At 50.7% G+C, this 13,887-nt stretch overlaps 1 protein-coding gene and 1 pseudogene across 2 annotated transcripts in view; one reads left to right on the top strand and one right to left on the bottom strand.

Annotated features, from left to right (window-relative positions):
• The window catches only part of LOC308567311 (small ribosomal subunit protein uS2-like), a 558,798-nt pseudogene that overhangs the window by 329,740 nt on the left and 215,171 nt on the right, over positions 1-13,887 (bottom strand). The window lies entirely within an intron of this gene.
• Positions 1-13,887, top strand: part of HKDC1 (hexokinase domain containing 1) — a 35,196-nt gene that overhangs the window by 4,560 nt on the left and 16,749 nt on the right. The window contains exons 2-10 of the mRNA XM_081158595.1: positions 459-621; positions 3,561-3,709; positions 3,812-3,931; positions 6,698-6,793; positions 7,854-7,953; positions 10,262-10,445; positions 10,985-11,140; positions 12,225-12,458; positions 13,190-13,494. Coding sequence (XP_081014721.1) covers positions 459-621; positions 3,561-3,709; positions 3,812-3,931; positions 6,698-6,793; positions 7,854-7,953; positions 10,262-10,445; positions 10,985-11,140; positions 12,225-12,458; positions 13,190-13,494 — 1,507 coding nt within the window. The remainder of the gene's footprint in view (positions 1-458; positions 622-3,560; positions 3,710-3,811; positions 3,932-6,697; positions 6,794-7,853; positions 7,954-10,261; positions 10,446-10,984; positions 11,141-12,224; positions 12,459-13,189; positions 13,495-13,887) is intronic.

Here is a 13,887-nt window from a genome sequence, read left to right as displayed (position 1 = left end):
CCATAAACAAAGGGAAACATGTTTGGATATGCAGTATATTGCCATGATTGGCAAAAAGAAAACTTCCATGTTTAGGAATCTCAGATTCTAGCTATAGCTGGTCTTTTCCAGTGGAGAGGCAATGGGACAATAGTGAGGGCTCTGAACTTGGGATTAGAAACCTCGAATCTTTCTTGGTTTTTGCCCCTCCATTGCCCCATCAGAAAAATGGGGAAATCATTTTCCCTCAAAGTTTGCCCTTTGGAAGAATAAATCCCACCTCCCCCAGCCTTTCGTTTCCATTCTGTTCTTTCAGCTCCCCACCTTGTCCCCAGCTTGATGAGGGGTCAGGCAAGGAAACTTTAGGATCTGCATCACAAAGCTGTCTCCACGCAGCTTCACCATGGGCGTGGGGATTTACAGCTCCACTGGGGGGCACGTGCCCAATGGCCAACCTGGTCACCCCGGTGTCTTTCCAGGTGGACAGGTTCCTGTATCACATGAGGCTCTCTGATGAGACCCTGTTGGACATCATGACTCGGTTCCAGGATGAAATGCAGAGGGGCCTGGGGAAGGATACCAACCCCACAGCCTCAGTGAAGATGCTGCCCACCTTTGTCAGGGCCATTCCGGACGGCTCAGGTGAGTGGGGCTGGGGGCTGCCAGGGACTCTGATCCCCCCGGCTTCTTCTTGGCTGATGGGTACCTGAAGTTTGCTCCTGTACCTTGGCTTACCTCTCCAGCCCTCTCTCCACATCACCCCCACCTCCAGTTCTCTGTGCTTTAGTCATACTTAATACCAAAAGCTTTGAACCCAAGTTGAAGTGTATCGTACTTTCTCTCTGCCCACTTTGGCCCCACACATTCTGTTCCCTTTCCTGCTGGAACATCTCAACATTCTTCCCCTGGTGGGTACCAACATGCTTTTTGGTCTCCTTGTAGAGATCACTGCCTCCATCTGGGAAGCATCCCATGCTGGATTCGGTGCTTGCCAGAGCGCCCATGGCCCTGCTGAGTCTGAGAGCCTCCCCAGTGTTCTGATCACCCAGCATAGTGCCTGGTGCATACTAGGCCCTGAAATGTTTGTTGAATGTATAATAAATGGCATTTCACTCCTAGGTATCTAGAGTCTAGGCTAATAGTAAGTAATGGAAGATAGTATGATATAGTAGAAAAAATATTAAATGATAATATTCAAGAAACACGGGCTCTGCCATTCCTCAGTGACTTCTGGCAAGATGTATAGTCTTAGTTTCTTTATCTGTAAAATGAGAAAGTTGGCCTATGTATTAATTTTCTATTGCCGCTGTAATAAGTTACCACAAGTTTAGCAGCTTAAAACAACACAAATTTATTTTCTTACAGCTGTGGAGGTCAGGAGTGCACGTGGGTCTCAAGGGCTGTAATCAAGGTGTGGGGAGGGCCGCGCCTCCTGGAGGCTCTGCAGGGGGCGCCTGTTCCTTGCCTTCTTGGGTGTCAGGAAGCTGCCCACATTCTTTGGCTCGAGCCTCTTTCCATCTCCAAGCCGGCGGTGTAGCATCTTCAAATATGCCTCTGACTCTCGCCCTTTCGTCTCGTCCTCATGTAAAGACCCTGTGATTACACCACTCAGATAACCCATGACAATCTCCCAACTTCGAGCTCAACCGATGAGCAGTTTTGATTCCGTCTGCAACCTTAATTCCCTCTCACCATGCTAACATATTCACGGGATCTGAGGATTAGGATGTAGGCACCTCTGGGAGACCGTTATTTTGCTTGCCAGTCTAGAGACTTCTAGAAGGAATCTTTGAGGTTCCATACACTCCTCCATTCTCAGCCTCTGGGAAAAGCCGTAGGAGTAAAAGTCTACCAGGCACCTCCTGTGGTCATGGGGTGCTAGGGACTCACACAATCCCCATAGGACCCCCATGCTGTCACTGTTATCTCCAGGTCAGATGAGAGTACTGAGGACCAAGGGGTTTCCCTAATGTCAGGGTCCCAGTCTCCAACCTAGCTCCAGCAGGGGCTTTGGGGATCTTGAAGGAGCAAGGATTGAAGTTTAGGAGGTTCTCAGGGGCCTCTGATTGGATTAGCCGGGTTCTGGGCCCCTTTGGGATAATGCTTGGGTCAAGGTAGTTTGGCTCTGCCATTTAAGAGTCCCCTGGGAACTGTGATGAGAAAGACCTGTTCCCTTGCAGGTGGGTGGGTGCGTAGGGTGGGCAATGCACCACCCCGGAGGAACATAAGCCTTGGAAGAGACAGTCCTGCTTTGAAACCTTGCCCTATCCCCCATACTGTGCTGAGAGTGCTGAGGGGACTGTAGTCCTTGACGGGTCATCCAGCTACTCAGACGAAGTGTCTGAGTCATGGGGTGTGTGTGTGTAGGGAGGCACAGGGCAAAGTCCCCCTGGCTTCCTGTGCTGCTGCACCTTCTGCAGAGGTGTGTCCCCAGGAGCATCAGAAAGTGGCCTCTGGTGGTCTGGAGGCTGCCCTGCCTGACGTGCCTTCCTGGTCCTGGCTGCTTTAGGGAGGTTTAGAAGAAAAACTGACCAAGTTTTAGAAACTCCCTCCTCAGGAGACACCACCTGCTTTCTACGGTCTCCTCAGATCCTCTTGTCACACAATAAACCTTACCAGTGACTCTGGTGCAGTGAGGTTCCTGAGCCCAGAGGCCTTGGTAAGTCCCAGGACCACTGCACTCCTGTCCTCATCAGTAAAAGGGCTGTGGCCAGTTGGCCTACCAATTTCAGGGTCCTGGATCAGATGAGGTTATGTGGAAGGAGTGCTTTAAAATCTCCAAAATGTTGTCTCAAGTCCACAGTAACTCTTGTGAGCTGGTGGTGTAATTTCATGATTACTAACCAACAGATAGGACTCTGCTAATCCCTTTGGGCCTCCATTTCAGAAATGTATACAGTTTCCAGAGAAATCCTTGTGAGTTCACCCACTCTGTAGTTTCTGCTCCTTTCATCCGAACCTACCCGAGAGGAGCTTCCTCCCAGTGTTTCAGTCAGGGAGCTACAGTTACTGTTCTTACAAAGTGCCTTCAAAGTGTTGTTACCAGTGTGCCTCTCCTTTACCGGTCATGAGGGACGTGCCCATCACCTGATTGTGAAGGTGATTGTGATTCTGTAGGTCTAACCTCAGCTGCCTCTTTTCTTGGCCTCTTCCTCCAGGCAGACCCCTAGGCCCCCTAGATCCATGCAGGTGCATCTGGGGCCACATGGTTCAAAAGAAGAACACTTGGGGGCCTGGATCTGTGGGCATGGCGTTTCACTTACATGTGCTTTGGGCATACATCATGACACATGCCTGGTGCATGTAGCCACTGCTCAGGGCCAGACAATTCTATAGAAAGGCTTGTTGGTCGAGGGTTTGCACAGCTGAGCTCTCATCCCACATCTGACGCTGGCGGGGGTCCTGGGCAGGGATTCTGTCTGCATCCCGAGTGGAAGTCGTTAGGGTGGGCTGCCTTGCCCCAACTTGTGGGTCATTTCCCCTTTTTATTAAGAGCATCTGTCTTGCCCTGGGCTGGGTGGTGTTATATGTTCTCATTCATATACTCAACAACTGATAACTGCTTTTTATTTTTTAAATAGAAAATGGGGAGTTTCTTTCCCTGGATCTTGGAGGATCTAAGTTTCGAGTCTCGAAGGTACAAGTCTCTGAAGATGGGAAACAAAACGTCCAGATGGAGAGTCAGTTCTACCCAACACCCAATGAAATTATCCGGGGGAACGGCTCAGAGGTACCAGGGCAGGGGCTGTGCGGAGGGGAGGGAAGGCCGTGGCGCCTGGCTTGTGAGTGGCCGTGCTCTAGTCCCGTGTCCTGTGCTCTCTCTCCTCCGCAGCTGTTTGAATACGTAGCTGACTGCCTGGCAGATTTCATGAAGACCAAAGGGCTGAAGAACAAGAAGTTGCCCCTTGGCCTAACCTTCTCTTTCCCCTGCAGGCAGACTAAACTGGAAGAGGTAAGGGGGTGCCGGGGAGGGAAGAAGCTGGGCAGGATTTGGATGGAGTTTGGGGCTCGGGAATGTGTAGGAGTCAGGTCGGAAACGGGGGATCAGCAGGACTTTCCTGGCTTGTTTCTTTTCTTCTTGTAAATGATGAAGTGGGAACGTGAGGCAGAGAGCTGGTTGACGTGGCTGCCTTGACTGCACATGGGCACAGCGTGAGAGAGTGGGGTGCTTGCCACCCCCTAGCTCAATGAGTCTCAGACCTCGGTTGTGTCAGAATCTGCTGGAGGGCTTGTTAAACTCAGGTTTCTGGGCCCCATGGGGGTTTCTTCATCGGTGGGGGGGCCTTAGATTTGCATTTCTAATCAGGGTGCTGCTGGTCTGAGGACCAACTGACAGCCGACTAGATACGAGTGGGGAGGCTCCGGGAATCTCTCCTCTACAGAGAGCCCCTGGGAGGAAGACCAAGGTGGGGGTCACTAGGGTGACAGTGTTGCTGAGCAGACACCACACCTGGGATGTACAGGCTCTGCTGCTCCACTAGCCAGCCAGCTGGGGCTCATGTAATTCATCTCTACATGCCTCAGCTTTTCAATTTAACGGAGCTGTCAAACCCAATTTTATGTAAATATATGAAAATAAATAAAAGTCCATATAAAAGGGTAATAAGCTTTCTGGGGCTAGGGGCTACGGTCAAGAGCCAGGTCTTCCCAGGCCACGCTTATCTGGGGTGGAGGCCCAGGACCTCCTACCGCACGTACTGGTCGTGACACCCAGCTGACAGTCATTCATGGACCACCTTGACATCATGGACCGCCCTGGGATGTGCTAGATATTGTTGACTTATGGGTGTCAGAAAGTGGAAAGGAAATGAGTTTTCACGTTTCAAAGACCCGGCTTTGGATCATTGTTTAGAAAAGTTGTGTCTCCTGGGCAGTTACATAACTTCTTTCCTTGCTTTCTCATCTGTAAAACATGGTTAGTAGTATTTACTTGCTGGGCCCGGGTAAAGCTCAGGCAAAATATTTTCCACTCCCAACACTGTGCCTGGTGCACCTGTGGTTGCTGCAGGATGAGGGCGACTGTCCCTGTGGGACTTGTCTCTTCCAGCTTTTGTACCTTGTTCCCAGTTCAGCAGATGCTTCTGGATGGCAGGCACTGCTTTATGTTGTTCTTTCTCTCCACCCCCAGGGTCTCTAGCACAATGTCTTGTATTTCCAGGAGCCCGATAGCTATTTGACAATTGAAAGATATAATCTATCATTTTCTTGATTCCATTAAATGAGAATTTGCCATCATCTCATCTCTCTATACAGGAGATGGACTGAAGTTTACTTTTTTGCTATTTTATAAAGAAAGGGATGGGCCCTGCAGGTTTGGCTTAGTGGTTAGAGCATTGGCCTGCAGATCAAAGGCTCCCAGGTTTGATGCCTGGTCAAGGGCATGTATTGCGGTAGCAGGTTCTCTGCCATGGTCCAGGCACATGCGGGAAACAACAGATGGATGTGTCTCTTACATGACATTTCTCTCTCTCTCTCTTTCTCTCTCCCCCTCCCTCCCTCCCTCCATTCCTCCCCTCACCCTTCCTCCCTTCCACTCTCTCTAGAAATTGATGAAGAAAAATGTCCTTGGGTGAGAATTAAAAAAAAAAGTATGAAGAAGGTTTCAGGGACTGTTAGAAGAGGCCAGGGGGAGCTTTGCTCTGAAGTGTCATCTCTTTCTGGCTAAAAGAGTAGAGGACCTGGAGTCAGTAGAGGAAGTGGAAAGAAGAGTCAGGAATCAGGCCTAGAGACTGGATTCACCAAATAGTGCAACATGTCTCATTTGAGCTCAGGAACAGAGACCCCAGGAAGAAGGAAGACAATTTTCAAGCTCTGTGAGAGTTAATTTGACTTTGAAAACCAAACTTGCACACCTGAACAGCCAATTGCTCAGTTTATGCCTGTGATGGCAGAAGTTAGGGAGAGTGGCCGCTAGGTGGTGCTGTGGTGTAGGGAAAAGTCTGGTCGCCCGTCAGCAGTCAGACCCCTGTGTTTCAGGTGAGCTCTGCCCCTCACTCCCTGTGAGACCTAGAGTGCTTTCCTTCCTCTCTAAATCTCAGCTTCTTTACCCACAAACTGAGGGGATTGGGAAGATGTGGTCAGGGTGTTTGTGAGTTTGGGCTCAGCTACTCTTGACTGTGTGGCCTTCTCTAAATCTCAATCTCCAAGATCTCATCCAGCCTGAAAAATTCCGTAATTATTTGCTAGTTTAGACACAAACTCGGGAAACACTAATTTTAAGCAAATAATTGATAATGCAAATTGAGAACCATTTTTTCTAAATTGAAATTAAGTTCCTAAGGGAGTTCTATAAGGCAACACCATGTTAGTTCTGTTTTGTGGAGCTGACACACCATACATCCTGCACATATAATATGTGTCTACCACACAGTAGGCATTTCCATCAGAGCATTGCTGTGACAGGCAGGGAAGTGATGTTTCTATTCTACAGGTGAGTAAACTGAGGTCAAAGAGGTTAAATGACTTGCCCTGTGTCTTGTGAACCCAAGTGTTCTGACTCTTCAGCAATTGTTCTTTCTGTCACTATGTGTAATGTCCAAACTGTTCAGACGGGAATAATAAAGATGTTTACATATTAGAAAAGGCCTTTGAAGAAATACTGAAAGATTCAGCTTAAAGAAGAGAATACATGAGGTTGTACTTTAAGCATAAAATTCCCGCAGCTCATTTTCAGGACTGAGCACTTCTTTTTTTGACTGGATCTGAATTCTTCCCCCAGGGACTCCTGCTTTCATGGACCAAGAAGTTTAAGGCCCGGGGAGTTCAGGACACAGATGTAGTGAGCTGTCTAAAGAAAGCCATAAGAAAACACGAGGTGAGGAATCCGTCTCAGCCTGAGGAGCTTTCTTCTGGGGACGGGTGTCACACTGTGCCTGCCCTGGAAGGGGGATCAGAAGAGGAATTGCTCTCGAGGCAGTCTCACTGTAGTCCAGTTGCAGTTGGATAGACCCACTGGTGGGCCTTGGTATGTGGAGCTTGTTCTGGTTACTGTTGAAAGGTGGGCCGCACTCCCCCGGGGCCTCCCCAGAGGCCACAGCCTCTTCGGGGGTCCTGGTTAGCCCGCATGCTGTGTGTAATGCTCCAGCCCCCACCTCTCCTCACAGTGGCTCAAAAGATCACTTTCTTTCCAGCCTGGCTCTCTATTCCACTTTCCACTCTCTGTTCATTGAATATCTCTATTTGTCGAATAAGTTTTATAATCTAAGTAATTGCAAAAGTAAGACATGCTCCTTGCTGGTACACAAATACATCCAGATTAACTGTCACCCTGACAGCAGAGGACTATTCTGGTGTGTACCCTTCCAGTCCTTTTTTCCTCTTTAAAGCTGCAATCGTATTCTCAGGTAGTCTTTGTTTTGCTCTTATTGTTTTCATTTTACTTTAAAATACTCCCCCCAAACCTTGGGGAACCATGGTGCAGTAACCCGGGTTGACTTGGCAGAATGGGAAACCCGGGTGGGAATCCCATGGTGCTGGCCGTGGAGAGGACGTGGCTGAAGCTGGCTAAGATGTCCCCACAAGTGAGGACGTGTCTTCTCCTGAAGACACCACTGCTTCCAGGCCAAACATGCTTTCCTCGGGGTCCCTGAGACAGGGCTGGAGCCCTGGCGGGCTCTCTCCTACTTCCACTGCACAGAGGCCTTCGGCCATAAAGCAGGAGCATGGGTTCCCCCTTGATCCCCCAACTGCTCTTTCTCTCCCCTGGACCCCTGAACCTTGGCAAAGCCTTGCTTCTTTCAGGCGGGCCCTGTAGGCGGGACCTGGTGACTTTCTCACCCAGCCACCTTCACTGCTTTTACTTTCTCTGTGGGGACAGATGGAGGGGTAGTGCCCCTCCTACCCACTGATGCCCTCCGGGGCTTGTGTTCTGACAGGACATCGATGTGGACATCCTGGCCTTGGTCAATGACACCGTGGGAACCATGATGACATGTGCCTATGATGATCCTGCCTGTGAAGTTGGTGTCATCATTGGTAACTCAATTTGACTTGCTTTTTGGGGGATGCGGGAACCGGGCTGGTCTGGAGCTTATTTTCAGCAAAAACTCAGAGTAAATTCTGTGGGAAGGGCATTGGCGCTTTCTGTTTAGGAGAAACCACAGAGGAAGATGAAAAGCTGGTGCACACGTCATTCATTCACTCAACAAGCATTTACTAGGTGCCTACCGGGTGTCAGGCCCTGTCTCTGCACTGGGTGCTCAGCGAGGAGTTAGTACTCAGGGTTCCTGTGCTCGAGGAGCTTTCAGTGGGGAGGCAGGTGAAGGGCAAGCAAAGGCCTGATGATTTCAGGTGGTGGTGACTGTGATGAGGAAGATGGAGCAGGGTGATGTGACCGAGAGTGAGTGTGGTGGGCGGTCAGGGCAGGACTCCGAGGCGTGCATCTGAGCAGGGACCTCAGCAACGAGGAGGAGGGAGCAAAGTGGAGATCAGGAGGCGAGTAACTGGCAAAGGAAAGGGGACGGCGGTGGCCTCTGAGGTGGGAATGAGTCTGGGTGCTCGAGGAAGCACCCTGAAAGGCTGAATGGGGGCTGAGTCAAAGTGAGTGGAGGCTGAGACTAGTAAGGTACTTAGGTTAGAGAGAGTGGAGGGGACGAGACTGGACAGATTGCACAGGACAGATACAGTGGCAGAAGGTCTTTGGCTTAGGTTCTGTCTACCAAGGGAGACTTTGGGTGGGGGATGGGTAAAGGGGCTGTGTAGTTTTTAAAAGTTGATTTGGGCTGCTGTGTCGAGAACTGACCTTTGGGGGCAATAGTGGAAGTAAGGTGACAGCCAAGAGACCGTTGCACTGTGTGGGTGAGACGTGGTGGAGGCCTGCACCAGGGAGGTTGCAGTGCAGTGGAGGCGTCCAGTGGGTGGGTCCCCGAGCTGGGAGGGACTCTGCTGGAGGGTCCAGGAGAAGGCAGTTTGGGGGTCAATTGAAGTCCAATAGATTGGATTTATAGGCTGTTCTTTTTTTTCTTTTTTTTTAAATACATCTTTATTGATTTCAGAGAGAAGAAGGGAGAGGAAGAGAGAGAGAGAAACAATGATGAGAGAGTCATTGATCAGCTGCCTCCTGCACGCCCCACACTGGGACTCGGGCCCGAAACCCAGGCATGTGCCCTGACCGGGAATTGAACCATGATCTCCTGGATCCTAGGTCGATGCTCAACCCTTGAGCCATGCCAGCCAGGCCTATAGGCTGTTCTTGACTATGTCCTCCCAGCTCCCCATCCCTTTACCACTACTGGGAAAAGTTTTCTGAGTTGCTTTTTCTTTCCAACTACATTGGCCACAGCCTGGCTTTCCCAAAGGTCAGGATACTGACACCTGAGGGGCTTGATCTGCCTCCTGTTTCTGGAGCCCCACACCTCCGCATGGACGGGCACATGCCAGCCACGGCTTCGGCTGCTGGCCACTGTGTCTGTCTTAGCGACTGTGTCAGGTAGCCCCACACAGTGATGATGTTTAGGATCGGTGCCACGCCTGAACATTGCCCATGCTTTCCTGAGAAAGCTTTTCCCAAATATTGTATTACATTTTGCTTCTGTGCATTCTTATTTCTCATGTTGGCTTTAAAATCCTTAGACCAGAAGATCAGCCAGGAAAGATGCTTTAAAAAAAAAAAAAAAAAAAAAAGCAGCTTTATTGAGGCATAAAAATTTTCTCATTTTAGTACAATTCAACATATTTTAGTAAATTTACAGTTTTGTAACCACCACCTGTATTTAATTTTGAAACATTTCCACTCACACCCCAATGCTTGGGTGTGGGAGGCACTTCCTCGGAGAGATTCTATGTTGGAACAATGAAATTTTGCTTTCTTATGTGATAGCTAATCACTGTCAAAGGTAAGGATGTGTCTTATGCTGGGAACAATTTGTGGCAGGTCATGAATAAAGAATATTTTTATTATCAAATAGAAAAGAGGTTAAATAGCTTAGGGAAAGGCTTTTTAAAATTACTGTGGGTTGGTAATTCTTTAAAAAATATATAAAGTTAGGTTAACTTCTCTTTGTAAGTGTGCTTTGCCAGCTTTCATACATATTCATTAGGGACGTGTTCACAATTGACTTCATTGTAACAGCAGCCCATTGACGCCCTGAGAAGTACAGACTTGACACGTTGCCTTCATTTCCATGTGCCCGGGCTTGCCCAGGCTGCTGGCCTCTTCGAGAACGGGCCGGTGGATCCAAAGCGCTCTGGTGCCCTCAGAGAGCCCGGGCAGCCCAGCGGCCTCTCTGCTTTGCCCAGCCCGGAGCCCTTCGTCTCTGCATCTTCTCTCTGGTCCCTCGTTCAGGCACTGGCACCAACGCGTGCTACATGGAGGACATGAGCAACATTGACCTGGTGGAAGGCGACGAGGGGCGGATGTGCATCAGCACCGAGTGGGGGGCCTTTGGGGACGATGGCGCCCTGGAAGACATCCGCACGGAGTTTGACCGCGACCTGGACCTGGGCTCTCTCAACCCGGGGAAGCAACTGTGAGTACCCTGGTGCTCTAATCTGGGCATGGCACCGCGGGATACCTGGTCACTCGGGGACATGTGATGCCCAGGAGGCTTTTTAGTTGTGACTCGTTAGTCGTCACAGTGAGTTATGAGGCCAGGTTTGCATTTCAGTTTCACGGGGCAGGTGAGGAAAGTGAGGCCAAGGACATGGATTTGTCATAACCCTAATTCCAATTCAGTCCATATCTCCGGAGCACATGTGTGTGAGGCAGGGGAGATTCAGCTGTGGGCCAGATGACGGGACTTGACCTCTGGGTGCATTTGGATGAGTGGCCACAGGCCAGGCCAGCGCAGCAGCGGAAGCAGGAATCGGCCAAACTCCTCATTTGTGTTTCCAGTGCTCCCCGACACCCTGCTTCCTTGGAGGCCTAGTCACACAGCGCCTGGTGTGATCCCTTCCCAGGCCTCTTGATCTGTGGAACAGTCCCTCCATTGCTCATGCTCCTGGCTTTGGGAAAGGATGCTGCACAACCACAGGGTTTTCTGCCACTGACCTGTTCACCAAATTGTAGGTTTGAGAAGATGATCAGCGGCCTGTACCTCGGCGAACTGGTCAGGCTCATCTTGGTGAAGATGACCAAGGCAGGCCTCCTGTTTGGCGGCAAGAGGTCCTCCAGTCTCCACACTAAGGGCAAGATTGAAACGCGGCATGTGGCTGCCATGGAGAAGTAAGCTGCTGGCTGCGTCCCCCCACCTTGACCGCAGAGGGTTAGTTTAGGGTGGGCAGCCAAGGCGTGTGGTCTTCTCATGAGGTTGCTACAGAAGGGACCAGATCGTCCTTCTTCCTCAGGGTGACTTTAGACCTCTCACAACATGAGGTGGGTTAGCAATGCCTGACGTCACTCCCATGTGGCTTCTGGTTGGTTCCATCAGCCTGGGATTCTGTTGACGGAGGTCTACGCACTCCTCATGTTTGTTGCCTTCTGCCTCCCTAAAGTGGTGATATATACAGTTTTTAGGGTCACAAACCCCTTTGAGGATCTAATTCAAGTTCCGGACCCTTTATTCCCAAAGGGTACATTTGCATACAATTTTACCTATAATATCAGGGCATCTTTGGACCCAGAAAAGCCCAAGCATGTAATCCAAATTAATAACTCCTGAGTTAGCAAGAGTTTTCTCTACCTGGTACTGTTGGGGAATGACTTTGGCTTTGGTGATCTGAGGCCTCATACACAGGTCCGTGCAAGGGGGCCAGGTCCCAGTCAACTCAGGGTCTTGTTCCTCCAGCTTAGAAACCCTGGCATTGCCCTGAGCTTTGTAATTAGTTTAGATTCTGAGCTCAGCGAAGTGGCATGTGACTCCCAGAGTCTGTATTTGTACAGAGTTTGGCAGGGACTGAGTTTCAGTGAAAGGAAGTATAGTACAAAGTAGTTAAAAGGATGGACTCTGTAATCTAACTACCTGTGTTCAAATCCTGGCCCTTACACTTACTAGCTGTGTGACTGTGGACAATTTACTTACCTTCTCTGTGCCTCAGGTCTCTCTTCTGAACAACAGGGTAATGACAAAATTTCCCCCAGGAGTGTTGTGAGCATGGAGTTAACACATGTCAAATCCTTAGACAAGTGTCTGGCATATAGCGAGTGCTCAATAAATGGTAGCTCCTAGGATCATTTTTGATATTGTTATTATATCACTATGTGCCGGCCTGTTTATTTTCACATCCTGAGAGGTGAGAAAGCTGGCTCTCCGAGGGGGCCTCCCATGGGATGGAAAAGGGTGGTTCTGTCATTCCTGTCCCCTGGCCAGGTATAAAGAAGGCCTTGCCAATACAAGAGAGATCCTCACCGACCTGGGCCTGGAGCCTTCAGAGGCCGACTGCGTCGCGGTCCAGCACGTCTGCACCATCGTCTCCTTCCGCTCAGCCAACCTCTGCGCAGCGGCCCTGGCAGCCATCCTGACGCGTCTCCGGGAGAATAAGAAGCTGGCGCGGCTGCGGACCACGGTGGGCATGGACGGCACGCTCTACAAGATACACCCTCAGTGAGTGCCGCCTGCCGGCCACCCTGCCGACGAGTCCCCGTTCTGAGGGTTCAGGGGAAGGCAGAATTCAGAGCCTGCATCCAGCTAGCTGGCTGGGCTGCTTTGGGGTGGGGGGTCATTCTTAAAGAAGCAGTTGCCTGACTAGCAAGGCCATCCATTTCTGTGTTTAGCCGTCTGGCCATCCCTCTATCCATCCATCTATCTATCCATTACCATTGAATACCTACTATGTGGTAAGATTAGAAAAATACACCCAGTTATAGATGGGGGAAAATCGGGATGACAGCGATTGCCAAGTTCACATGAAGGATGCTGGTAGGGGAACATGTGGAAATGAGATTTCCCAGAAGGAGGGAGTGCAGAAGCCTCACTGGCTAGTAGAGGAGGTACTGGAAGCCGGGTGGGTACACCTGAAAGAGCTGGGGAAAGAAACTTCCCCTTTGGGCAGAGACGATGTTTGGCCAATACGTTATGCTCGGACATGCCCTGCTAGCTGAAACATTAATGGTAAAATAGCCACTTCCTTGAGTCTCTCAAGTGTCCTTTCCACTGCGCTAGCTGCCCAGTCCCTCCCCCAGTCACCCCCTGCCCCCTACCATCTGGCAACCAAAGGAGTGAGCCCAGGCCCAGCAGGGCTCCCAGGACCCGGCCCACTGCTACCCCGTGCCTGTGCCATTGGCTGAGCCTGGGCCTGTATGACTTATGTATTTTGCCATCACCCCTGCCCTCAGATACCCAAAACGTCTGCACAAGGTGGTGAGGAAACTGGTCCCGAACTGTGACGTCCGCTTCCTCCTGTCCGAGAGTGGCAGCACCAAGGGGGCAGCCATGGTGACAGCGGTGGCCTCCCGCGTGCAGGCCCAGCGGAAGCAGATTGACCGGGTGCTGGCTTTGTTCCGGCTGACCCGAGAGCAACTCGTGGGTGTGCGGGACAAGATGCGGGCTGAGCTCGAGTACGGGCTGAAGAGGGACACCCACCTGCGGGCCACAGTCAAGATGCTGCCCACCTACGTCTGTGGGATGCCAGATGGCACAGGTGGGCCGTGCACAGCTCTCTTTTCTGAAGGGCCACCCAAAACCCCCACCATCCAGTTAGATTTTTTGTTTTAAGAGCTTTGGATCCACGTCTGTAATGGCGGGTGGGGGGTACGGTAGGTCAGTAATCCTTCTGCACCTTTTTCCGTGGTTGACCCAAGGCATTTGCAGGGAGAGAATACCTCCCTTGGGGGGGGGGGGTGTCTGTGTCGTTGAGAACATGGAGTGTGCCCCATGTTGTTGGCAAACAGAAGACCCAGATGCCGTCCCCGGGAGCTGCCATTTGGACACGTGGAGTTGTCTGGCTTGGCTTCCTGCCGGCTTCTCCGCCTCTCTTCTCTCCCGAGGATTGGCTCTCTTGCTCTCCCCTCATCACTTTCTGCCCCTGACTTTT

This window comes from Miniopterus schreibersii (genome assembly GCF_964146895.1).
Source record: "Miniopterus schreibersii genome assembly, chromosome: 14".
NCBI classification, from domain to species: domain Eukaryota; kingdom Metazoa; phylum Chordata; class Mammalia; order Chiroptera; family Miniopteridae; genus Miniopterus; species Miniopterus schreibersii.
The sequence above is the reverse complement of the archived record's forward strand: the minus strand, read 5'-3'. Positions and strand labels throughout refer to the sequence as shown.